Source organism: Pan paniscus, chromosome 7 (assembly GCF_029289425.2).
Source record: "Pan paniscus chromosome 7, NHGRI_mPanPan1-v2.0_pri, whole genome shotgun sequence".
Taxonomy (NCBI): domain Eukaryota; kingdom Metazoa; phylum Chordata; class Mammalia; order Primates; family Hominidae; genus Pan; species Pan paniscus.
The window spans coordinates 155,607,531-155,620,265 of record NC_073256.2 but is presented as its reverse complement, the minus strand read 5'-3'; the positions used below and the strand labels follow the sequence as shown (position 1 = coordinate 155,620,265).

The following is a 12,735-nucleotide window of genomic DNA, read 5'->3' as shown; positions in this document are numbered from 1 at the left end:
ATTGGGTCCCTCATTACTTATGCAAATTTCTGCAGCAGGCTTGAGTTTCTTTCCAGAAAATGGGTTTTTCTTTTCTATTGCATCATCAGGCTGCAAATTTTCCAAACTTTTGTGCTCTGCTCCCTCTTGAAAGCTTTGCTGCTTAGAAATTTCTTCCACCAGATACCCTAAATCATCTCTCTCAAGTTCAAAATTCCACAGATCTCTAGGGAAGGGGCAAAATGTTGTCTTTGCTAAAGCATAGCAAGAATCATCTTTGTTCCAGTTCCCAAGAAGTTCCTCATCTCCATCTGAGACACCTCAGCCTGGACTTCATTGCCCATATCACTGTCAGCAATTTGGTTAAAACCATTCGACACGTCTCTAGGAAGTTCCAAAGTTTACCACATCTTCCTGTCTTCTGAGCCCTCCAAGTTTCTAGGAAATTCCAAACTTTCTCACATTTTCCTATCTTCCTCTGAGCCCTTCAAACTGTTCCAACCTCTGCCTGTTACTCAGTTCTAAAGTCACTCCCACATTTTTGGGTGTCCTTATAGCAGCACCCCACTCTCTGTGTTACCAGTTTACTGTATTAGTCCATTCTTATGCTGCTGTGAAGAAATACCCAAGATTGGGTAATTAATAAAGAAAAGAGGTTTAATTGATTCACAGTTCTGCGGGGCAGAGGTGGCCTCAGGAAACTTACAATCATGGTGGAAGGGGAGGCAAACATGTCCTTCTTCACATGGGGGCAGCAAGGAGAAGTGCTGAGCAAATGGGGGAAAACCCCTTATAAAACCATCAGATCTCATGAGAACTCACTCACTAGCAGGAGAACAGCATGGAGGTAACCACCCCCATGATTCAATTACCTCTCACTGGGTCCCTCCCACAACATGTAGGTATTACAAAAACTACAATTCAAGATGAGATTTGGGTGGGGACACAGTGAAACCATATTAGCAGGCTTCACTCCCATTTTATAATGGGGTCCCTGATACTATTCTAATGAGAATTTGGGAATCTTAGAAATCTTAGTAAAATGTTTAACCTTCCGACAGAAAGAGTCTTTTGCAAGTTTGTCCGCAGCAACCTTGCTGGAGTGAAACACAGACAGAAATTCACAGTAAGGGCTAGACTTCTTAAGGGTTGGGGGTAAAAATAGAATTGTCTTCTGTCCTCTGGATTTTGCAGGAAGAACTTCTATCAGTTGGATCACAGCAGCTGGAAACAAAGGGAACCCTTTAAGTTTGTGGGAAATACCTGTCAAATAGGGCAAGCACTAGCTTTTCCAGAAAAGCAGTTTTTCATAGCATCAGTTAAATACAATTATCGTGAAACAGGTGTGAAATTAACATTTAACCTCCAAAACCCCTTAGCCTTCACTAAAACAAGCTGAAGCAAAGGATCCAATTTTTAACACCCAAATGGATATGATTGGATTTCACTTGAGGGATTCAGATCCACCAGAAAAGCTAATTAAGACCACCCTTAAGTAAATAACAAATTATTTTAGTTATTAATTTGCAGTCTGTCCAGTGAATGTGCCAGGAGTATTCACATAGACACTTTATACTTTTCTTCTGGAATGTTCCTTCTATCCATCTTATAGCTAAATTAGAGAGTTGCTTCAACTTGCAATTCAAAACAAATCAGAACAATGATTCTATTTTATTATATGTGTGGTATTAGCAACAGATAGCTCCTAGCATTGATGGAAGCCTTGCTGCTTGCCAGACACTGTACTGGAAGCTGCCTCTGGCTTATCCCATGGGACCCCAACAACCACCAAATGGCTAGGGTGCTGGTATCAAACCTTCTGACAGGGAGAAACAGAGTTAGGGAGATTAAAAACTTGCCTCAGGTCACACAGCCTTTAGGGAGTTGAACCCTGAGAGGCTGGATTTATTGCCCCCTCACTGCTTGACCATACTCTGAGGATCATCTCTGGACACATTATTTTCACCTCGTTTGCATCATAAATTGCCCTCCTGCACACACTGGCCTGAGTTTTCCTTCATTGTATTACATCTATTGGTTTCCTTTGCTCTTTAGACAAATGTCTTTAAGGTGAAGGCTGTGCCTCAATCATCTTATCATCATAGCACCTAACCCACTGCGTGGCATATGGTATGGGCCTAATAAACATTTGAATAAATGAATTAAACCTAAATATAATGCTAAATTTATTTTCCTGTCAATATTTTAAGCAGGAACCTGGGTCTCTTGGATTAAGCCCTTCCACAAATGTTTCCTGAGCACCCATAGTGAAGATGATGAAGATGATGTCACCTGGGGCTATTTATTGTCAAGACCCTCTTTGCCATCAGAGACTTTAAATTTTACTGAGGGACTAAAACATGCCTAGAATATAGTATCCACAATATGACAAAACATCCATTAGAAAAGAAATTAAACAGAAGAGATCTAAAAAAGAATATGAGTATAAGTAAACATTACTGGTATATCAATTGATGAAAATCAAACAGGTAAAGACAGAGGAAGATGGTCATAAACTCAAATATGATAAATTTGAAGAATCACACATCTTTTCCTAATCTCCTTTGATCCTGAAATTGATCATTGCCATCACAATATGTCCATTAATCTTTGGATTGCAGAGCTGGGCAGGAACTGCACATTTGTGAGCTGAGCAGGTTATGGTCTTCCCAATTAGCGTTGACACAGCGAGTGCTTTCTGGCTTAGGACAGTCTTTGACATCATATTAGACTCTCATGCAGATCATGGAGGAAGATGTTTTATGCTTTTCCACAGAAGAAAAGAGGTCCAGGGAGGGAGGAGTTGGTGGAAGGAGCAGAGACAGGACTCAGACCTTGTCTGGTCAGAGTTGCCCCTGAAACTTTCGGAGCCCATGCCACCTTCCCCTCTAGTGATATAAGCTTGGAGCTCTGCTTCAGTGTTTCTTACAGGTATGTTGTTGGCATTTAGGGTGGGCATTTACATGCACACATTGTAGGATGTGTATCATCATTGACTTTCAAGCTTACGTGCCAGTTGTACCCTCTTTATCATCAAAATATCCACAAATGTCACATGCAAACACTCCCTAGGGCGTGAACTACTCCTAAATGACTTATCCCAAATGCTTCACAGGGACACTCCTCAAAGGGGCTGAGTTAATGGCACCATCGCTTTCTTTACCTCCTTTTTCACCCTTTCAATTATCTTTTGTTTAGTTTTACTCGTCCAGGAAGAGGCTCCTGGCTTGGTAAAGGTGGCCCAGACACCGGACAAGAACAGTCTATCATTTCTCTGGAAAACTTGGTCTTTGGAGCTGGGTACTGCAAGCCGACTTCCTCAGAGGTAAGGCCTGTGTGGGGCAGTTGCTTCAAAACTTTCAAACTTTACTTTACAAAGTGTATGTTCTATGAGATTCATGCTTCTTTGAAACATCCCCTTCAGAGATTTTTGCTAATTTGACCCTTCCTTTCACTATCTTTCCACCCCTTGTTTTTATCACTACAAGCTCTATCAGACATATTTCTAAGGCCAAGCCCTGGGATAGATACAGGGAATATGGTCTTCATATGATACTTCTTATATGTGGTCTCTTGGAAGAATATGGTTCTCTGTAGGTCAGGAGGCTGTCCTGTGAGGGGGCCACTCAGACTACGTGATAACATTGAAAGCCATGTCTGGTTTCAAAACCTGGCTCCCACTTTCATTTGTGCACTCTCTGAACATCAGTTTTCCCACCTGTAGAGTGGGCTCCCCAGTAGCTAATAATCTCATGGAGTGTTATATGTACCCAAATGTTGTAATAAATGTAAAGTTCCTAGCCCGGTATCCAATACTCACTAGCTGCTGACTAAATATGCATATCCTGTCCTTCCCCTTGTTCTTTTATCCTTGGAAACATCCCCTACTCTTCTGTGATGTGCAGGGCTTTAACCACACAGGGTATGATTCTGCTCATATTTCTCCCAAGCCAGTATGTGCTATGTTTTTATTAGTGGCCTACTCGTAAATAAACAGCCTGTATTATTCAGGGTTCTCCAGAGAAACAGGACCAATACAGCCAATAGAACACACACACACACACACACACACACACACACACACACACACACACACACACACACACACAAAGAGATTTATCATAAGTAATTGACTCACATGATTTTGAAGGCTGAGAAGCCCCCAAATCTTCAGTCAGCAAGCTGGAGACCCAAGAGTGCAGATGGTATCATTGCAGTCCAAGGCTAAAGGCCTCAGAACCAGGAAAGCTAGTGTTATAAGGCCCCTTGCAAGGCTAAGTCCAAAGGCAGGAGAAAACTGATGTCCCAGATCAAAGACAATAAATAAGAGAGACAGTTTTCTCTCACTCAGTCTTTTTGTCCTATTCAGGCCCTCAATGGATTGGATAAGGCCTATTCATGTTGGAGAGGGCTATCTGCTTTATTCAATTGACCAGTTCATCCAGACATACCCTCAGAGGCTTACCTAGAATAATGTTCAACCAAACATCTGGGCACCTTGTGGCCCAAGTAAGTTGACACGTAAAAGTAACTGTCACATTAATAGTAACTATCACTACTAATTTCTGAGTAGCCCACATTATAAGTGTGATAAACTGTCCATGCCCAGTCAGCCCCCCAAAAGAGGTGCTCTATCCTCCTATACAGTCAGGCTCTGTGCACAGACTGTTCAGAATATTAGGTAATGCACTCAGCTGGCTCTCCTGTGATGTCATCTTTGCTAGCTCTGAGACCCAGCCAGGAGGTCTGGTGGCAAAAGCTGCCCAACTCATGTCTTCATCTTGTCCAAGCTGCTGTGTCACATGATTTTATGGTCCTGAGAAGCAAAGAAAAGAGTTGTCAAGAACCTGCTGAGGGGACCTGAAGCCAGAATGGGGTTCTGTGCCATGGAAGGAGCAGATTTTAGAACCAAATAAGACCAGTTCCAGGGTAGACTCCAGTGACTTGTAGATGCAGAACTTCAGTCAACCACTGAGCTTCTCAGAACCTGACGTCCTTAGCACTGACGCAGGGCCCAGCAGATAGGAACTGAATGAGTAAGAAAGCGAGTGGAAAGCAGTGAGCCCTGTAGCATGTCATTGGACTGTCCCTGCTGTGGGTCCTTTGCTACAGGACTATCACTGAGGCAAAGCTCCCTGTGGTCGGCTGAAGCCTTTGCTGTGGCTACATCACAGTTCAGCTTCTCCCTCTGTCCAGTCTTCCTTCTTTCAGCCCCTACATGGGCTGGCACCTAGAGTTTCAGTAGACCCCGTGTAGAGACTGAAGAGTCTCAGAGCCGGTGCTGGCCCTCAGAACATCAGAACCTACTGCCTGAAAATCTTCCACTCAAACTCTGTTTTCCAGGGAATGTGGCCTGGGGCGTTAGGGAATGTCAGTGGTCACAGATCAATTCAAAACATTTTAACACTCATCTCCCAAGCCAAGGGCCTTTGCTGAGGCTGCCACAGGAGGTTGTGAAGATGATTATGAGAAGGTTTCTGTCCTGAGGGACTCTGATGTGCAACTCCCTGTACACCCTCCAAGACTTTGTCAGGTGCCACCACTAATATGAAAGTACTCTCTGATTTCTTAAAAAGAAATACTTTCTTTTCAATTCTCTAGGCATTTCTGTCCTTCCTCCACTGGGCTCTGAGTGGCTGGGAATAGAAACCAACTCATTCAGCTCCCCATCCCTTGGGCCAGCACCATGCCTGCCATACTCAGTGCTCAATAAAAGTGTGGGGAATGAATGATACAAATGTGTGAATCATATTCATGTAGGAAGCTGAGCAGCAAGACACGGAGGCCACACAGACTATTCATTGCTTCACACGGCAGGAGCCAGTAACCAAATGGGAGGCAGCTGTGGAGTGAGGGGCATCTCTGCTGATGTGTGTGTGCCCAGCTGAGAACGTTAGACCTGGTATGGAGTGGGATGGAATGGCACACATGATAGACCATTTCAGTCCACCAGACTCTGTTACAGATGACATATCTGAGCATGGCCCAGCCAAATTTCTATCTCTGAGACTGTTACAATGTGGTAGAAAGCAGACTCTGGTTACAAATGCCTCCTATGATAAATGCTATGTGGCTTGGGGGAACTCATTCACTCTTGAGGAAACTTAGTTTTCTTTTCTTTTCTTTTTATACTTTAAGTTCTAGGGTACATGTGCACAATGTGCACATTTGTTACATAGGTATACATGTGCCATGTTGGTGTGCTACACCCATTAATTCGTCATTTACATTAGGTATATCTCTTAATGCTATCCCTCACCCCTCCCCCACCCCATGACAGGCCCCGGTGTGTGATGTTCCCCTTCCTGTGTCCAAGTGTTCTCATTGTTCAATTCCTACCTATGAGTGAGAACATGCGGTGTTTGGTTTTTTGTCCTTGCAATAGTTTGCTAAGAATGATGGTTTCCAGCTTCATCCATGTCCCTACAAAGGACAGGAACTCATCCTTTTTTATGGCTGCATAGTATTTCATGGTATATATGTTCCACATTTTCTTAATCCAGTCTATCATTGATGGACATTTGGGTTGGTTCCAAGTCTTTGCTGTTGTGAATAGTGCCACAGTGAACATACATGTGCATGTGTCTTTATAGCAGCATGATTTATAATCCTTTGGGTATGTACCCAGTAATGGGATGGCTGGGTCAAATGGTATTTCTAGTTCTAGATCCTTGAGGAATTGCCACACTGTCTTCCACAAATGTTGAACTAGTTAAACTAAAGAGCTTCTGCACAGCAAAAGAAACTACCATCAGAGTGAACAGGCAACCTACAGAATGGGAGAAAAATTTTGCAATCTGCTCATCTGACAAAGGGCTAAAATCCAGAATCTACAAAGAACTCAAACAAATTTACAAGAAAAAAAACAATCCCATCAACAAGTGGGTGAAGGATATGAACAGACACTTCTCAAAAGAAGACATTTATGCAGCCAATAGACACATGAAACAATGCTCATCATCACTGGCCATCAGAGAAATGCAAATCAAAACCACAATGAAATACCATCTCACACCAGTTAGAATGGTGATCATTAAAAAGTCAGGAAACAACAGGTGCTGGAGAGGATGTGGAGAAATAGGAACACTTTTACACTGTTGGTGGGACTGGGAAACTTAGTTTTCTTAACTGTGAAATGGGATCACATCTACCTTCTAGGGAGGATTTCAGAAGTTAATATGTATAAAAACATCACAGAAATAGACTTAGGCCCATGATACAGTATAGCATTTTCTTTTTATTTCTCTTCTTGGCTATTTTTGGGGATGTGTGTCAAAGCAGACATCCCTGTCTTTGACCAGACTCAGATAAAATGGTTTATTTGTGAGTGCTTAGCTTTGAACTTGCTCACGGAGTTTAGCTCAATGGGTTATTTTCAGGACTTGATTCTTTTCCTGTGCATTTTCCATTTGGGTCCCATCCAATTATGCAGATTCAGTGCTGTGCACCCACCCTGTGCCTTCCCACCAGACAAGTGCTGCCAAGCAAAGAATAAAATCCACTCCCTCCACCTCCCCTGGGAGCTTTGTATCCAAATCCCTGAGAAGCCCAGCGCATTAACAAATAACATTGGAATCCGCACAGATTGTAGCATCAGCTGGAAGGATTAGAGAACAGGTGTTCCCTTCAAAATAAGCCTTTCCTTGCAGAGACATTTGCAAAACTGGAGTTTCATAGCAAAACGAGCTGATTGGCGTAAAAAATCACAGGGAGGTAAGGGTTGCTGAGACAGGCCATGTCTTTTTCTCATTAGCCCTGGCCCCTCTCCCCTCGTGGCCTCTTTTCTTTCCTGCAGCACCTTTGACATCTAGACATTCCGCATTTAGAGTTGGTGGAGCAAGCGCTTATGTTCCCTCTGCATCTGAAACCAGCAGCTTCACACTAGGGGAATTATTTACCCTCTTTGACTCTTGGCTTATCAGTCAAAGGATATACTAATGCCTGGCTCACAGGGTTGCTGAGAGGATTAAATGAAATAAGCTTATAAAGGCCTTGAGCATACAGCCTGACGCAAACATGCCCAGTAAAAACCTCCTGCTGATATTATTTTTTTCTGTCATTTATCCACATAATTAAATCAAATGTTACTCCAAGAGCTTCAATGCAGCCTTGTGGTGAGACATTGAGTGAAGAGTCTGCCACGTGGTTTTCCTCAGTGCCAACCTGCTGTGTGACCTTGGGCCAGGCACCTACCCTTTCTGGGTCTCAGTTTCTCAAGGTATAGAGAGATAATTGGATATGATCATCCCAGAGGCCTCCTTTAGCCTTTTGTGTGCTGCTTTTGCTGTGATATCCCTGACACTGCCTGGTCCAGTTGGGGGCAGCTGGCACATGCTCGATGTATTAGTTTCTCCCAAGTAACAGAACCAATAAGTTGTATATGTGTGTGTGTGTGAATGTGTATGTGTGTGTATATTTTAGATTTTAAGAAATTGGGACATGCACTTGTGGAGGCTGGCAAGTCTAAAGTCTACAGGGTAGGCTGGCAGGCTGGAGACCCAGGGAAGAGTTGCCATCCAAGTTGAATGCAGTCTGCTGGCAGAATTTCTTTTTCTTTGGGGAAAGTCAGTCTTTTTCTACTGAAAGGTCTTCAACTGACTGAACAGGGCCCACCCATACGACTGAGGGTTATCTGCTTTACTCAAAGTCTAATGATTTAAATATTAATTTCCTGTAAAAGATGCCTTCACAGAAACATCTGTAATGTTGGACCAAATACCTGGGTTTTGTGAACTGGCAAGGTTGAGACATAAATAGCCATCACAGCTGATGAATACTCAGGCTCCGACAGACTGTCATTAAAGATCAAGGATTCAGGCTGGGCACTGTGGCTCACGCCTGTAGTCCCAGCACTTTGGGAGGCCGAGGCGGGCAGATCACCAAAGGTCAGGAGTTCAAGAACAGCCTGGCCAACATGGAGAAACCCCGTCTCTACTAAAAATACAAAAATTAGCTGGATATGTTGGCGGGCATCTGTAATCCCAGCTACTCAGGAGGCTGAGGCAGAAGGATCACTTGAACCCTGGAGGCAGAGGTTGCAGTGAGCTGAGATTGTACCACTGCACTCCAGCCTGGGCGACAGAGTGAAACTCTGTCTCCAACAAAAAAAAAAAAAAAAAAAAAAAAAAAAAAAAAAAAAAATCAAGGATCCCGTTACTCAGAGTGAGGTGCACCCTGTTCTTCCCCGAGGAAGGCTGCACACCGCTTTTCTTCTCACTGACATAAGGAGGGCTGTTCCGTCATCCGACGGAGGAATGGCAGCCTGGTGGGAAGACACGGACTTTACGGAGATTTCTTTGTCTTCAGATCTCCATTTCCTTGGGCAGGGGCTTTAGTACATGTGCTCATTTATTTATCTATCAGCCATTTATTTAACTCCTACTGTGTGCTAGGATCTGTGAGCTGCAGGGACTAAGACAATGAATAAAACTCAGTGCCAACCCTTAATGGATCCTGTGATCCATTCACCACGTTGTACATGAAACAAAGGAATAATTAAAAATTACACATTTCACCATAGTGTGAAAAGCATGTTATTGATCATTTCGAATCACATTTTTGAACATCTACTTTACATCAAATATGCTGGTAAGCCACTTATGTGCATGGACTTCTTCAATTCACAGAATGGCCCTTTCATATTTCCTTTTACAAATGAAGACATTGAGACTGGGAGAGTTTAAGTATGTCACTGCTGCCACACAGCTGAGCAGGGACCAAGCTGGAGTTTTAAATCAGTGAGCCTGATGCCATCTCCTCATCCCCATCATTAACCATGACGTGAATGTTAAACCAAAGAAGGTTGTGATACCTTTTGTCCTTCTTTGGAAGGACGTGATAATATTCTAGTGTGTATGTGGGGATGTGTGTGTGTGTGTGTGTGTGTTCTTTATCCATTTATTCATTGATGGACATTTAAGTGGTTTCCATATTGGCTTTTGTGGATAATGTGCCAATGAACGTGGGAGTGCCAATTTCTCTTGGAAATCCTGATTTCAAATATTTTGGATATATATCCAGAAGTGGGACTCTAGACTCTAAGCTCCACCAGAGCAGGGTGCGTTTCTGTTTTATTTACCTATGTATGCCTGGCACGTGACATATGGCCACGAAGCCTTTGTTGAGTAAATGAGTGTTGGATGCCTTGGAATCTGAGAACATCTGAACGCAGAAGAACAAAAGAAGTTACAGATAGAGTGTCAGGCATTTGACTTTCCCAACAGACCTGTTTCCAGCCTGCACATTGAGCTTCCCAGTTCCTTGCCTCACCCGTGGAGATCATAGGTTTGGCCTTGCGGTGGGGAGCACCTTTCTCTGAGATGAGTGTGCTGGCCAACAAAGTGAAATCCTCCTTCCTTTGTTTTACTTAGAAGATGGTTTCCCAGACAGAGGAATGCATGTCATTGAGAAAACGTACAAGGTTGCCACTCTGAAGCTGTCTTTAAGTTGAATTGCAGAGAATCGTAGAACAATATCTTCCTCAGAGTGGGTAATGCTCACACTGGACAAGAGGATGTGCTTAGCTTTATAAGGCTCCTACCATGCCAAGCCTTGTGCCATGACAGCCCCTTCTCCTCTGATGGGAGGTGTGTGTCTGGCAGGGCAGGGTGGGGAGGGGGAAACTGAGGCACAGAGCTGCCTCTCAGGCAGAAATCTTATTTCTTCTAAGTAGGCTCTTCTTCTTATTCTCTTATACCCATTTCTATTGGATTCTTTGCACTTTGCCCTTGCTTTGAATATGCCCTTGCTTGTTATTGTGAACACCCTCATATTCTTTTCATGAGGATGTAGAGTCACATACGTAAGACACAGACATGCATAATTATCATTAAACATGTCATTATGTTGTCTCTAGACAGGACATCTCTTTGAGCAGAGATACTGCCATTGGTTTATTCACTAATCAAACACTAATCAAGCATTAACTCTGTCTCAGGCACTGTGCAAGGGGTTTGTGATGCAGCAATGGAAATGACAAGTCTTCATCCCAGCCTGGTGTAGCATCTTCATTTCTAGAGCCCTTGGTGCCCATTAGTTTCTGACACATTGTGGGTGTCAGTTAGTGCTGAGTCAATAAGTGAGGTGAGGAGATAGAGACTTACATCTTCTTATATCTACGATGAGTGGCCACTGTAGATGTAGCCATCAGACATAGTAGGCACAGTGGCTAGGGTCTACAGTACTTTTTAAGGACCAAAGGAAAGTTTTGATTTCTTTTAAAATCAGAAAAAAATAAGGAATATGGTCCAGTCTGAATTATAGTCACCTTTATACAAACAGGTGCAAAAATATAATTTTAAATACTTGTTTTATGGATGAAGGAGGCCTATGAAGGCAAAGGTGCCTGGGGCCCACAAAAGTCATAATTCAGCTCTGAGAGCAATTATTATTATCCCTCATTATCGTCTCCTGATTATAGACATAGAAAAACTGAGCCCAGTGAGCCTGGAGGACTTCCCCAAGGCTTGAAGATGTGAACCTAGAACTGAGTCCTCTCTGGCCCCAGGCTTTACTAACACTCATTGCAGCAGCATGTCTGCCTATACACAGAGTGTGCCACAAGGACATCTGTATACTGATGAAGTAGCTGAATGCAAGAGGCGCCACTGTTTGACATTTTTAAATAATATGCTTTAAGGTTAACTACCTAGAGAAGGACCAAAGTTACCAGAAAAAAATGTTTTTCAAGTTCATCCCTGTGGTTACATGTGGCAGGATTTCATTCTTTATTAAAACAGAATAATATTCCAGTGTGTGTGTATATACAGATATGTTTTTCTTCATCCATTCATTCATTGATAGACATATAGGTTGTTTCCATATCTTAGCTATTGTGAATGATGCTGCAATGATCAAGGGAGTGCAGATTTCTCTTGGAGATTCTGATTTCAAATATTTTGGATATATATTCAGAAATGGGATTTCTGGATCACATAATAATTATATTTTTAGCATTTTGAGAAGCCGCCATATTGTTTTTCATAGTGGCTGCACTATTCTATGTTTCTATCAATGTTGTACAATGATTCAAATTTCTCCATGTTCTTTTCAATACTTATCTTTTATACTGTTGTCAACACATCTTTTTTTTACAAGATAAGTGTTGACAAGTTTAATTCATTTGAGTCTTTTAATGCAAAAGTCAGCAGTATTGCTTACTTATACACCATCCTTTTTATTAATGAAAATTGCCTTGTTCCATGCCATCAGCCTTCTGATGCCTTGCTCCTTACCAGTATTTCTAGGCATGATGAGAGATGTCACATGATGACAATGAGGTGTGAAGTGATATCTCATTTTGTTTTTTATTTGCATTTCCTTAATAATCAGTGATGCTGAGTATCATTTCATATGCCCATTTGCCATTTGTATGTCTTCTTTGGATAAATGACTATTCAAGTCCTTTGCCAATTTTAAAAATCAAGTTTATTTATTTATTTATTTATTTATTTATTTATTTATTTGTTGTTGTTGTTGAATTGTAGGAGTTGCTTATGTATTTTGGATATTAACCCCTTATTAGATATGTGGTTTGCAAATATTTTTCTTCCATTCTGCAGGTTGCATTTTCACTCTGTTGATTGTTTCCTTTGCAGTGCAGATACTTTTTAGTTTTGTGTAGCCCTGCTCGTCTATTTTTGCTTTCCTTGCTGTTCATTTGGTGTCATATCCAAGAAATCATTGCCAAGATTAATGTCATGAAGCATTCCCCTTATGTTTTCTTCTAGGAGTTTTACAGTTTTGGGTCTGACGTTT

The 12,735-nt window shown here is 42.2% G+C and overlaps 1 protein-coding gene across 4 annotated transcripts in view; it reads left to right on the top strand.

The window, feature by feature from the left end:
* Positions 1-12,735, top strand: part of FAM135B (family with sequence similarity 135 member B) — a 376,201-nt gene that overhangs the window by 254,479 nt on the left and 108,987 nt on the right. For all 4 annotated transcript variants that reach the window (XM_034966641.3, XM_034966642.3, XM_008960143.5 and 1 more), the window contains exon 7: positions 3,178-3,304. In XM_034966641.3, the coding sequence (XP_034822532.1) occupies positions 3,178-3,304 (127 nt within the window). The remainder of the gene's footprint in view (positions 1-3,177; positions 3,305-12,735) is intronic.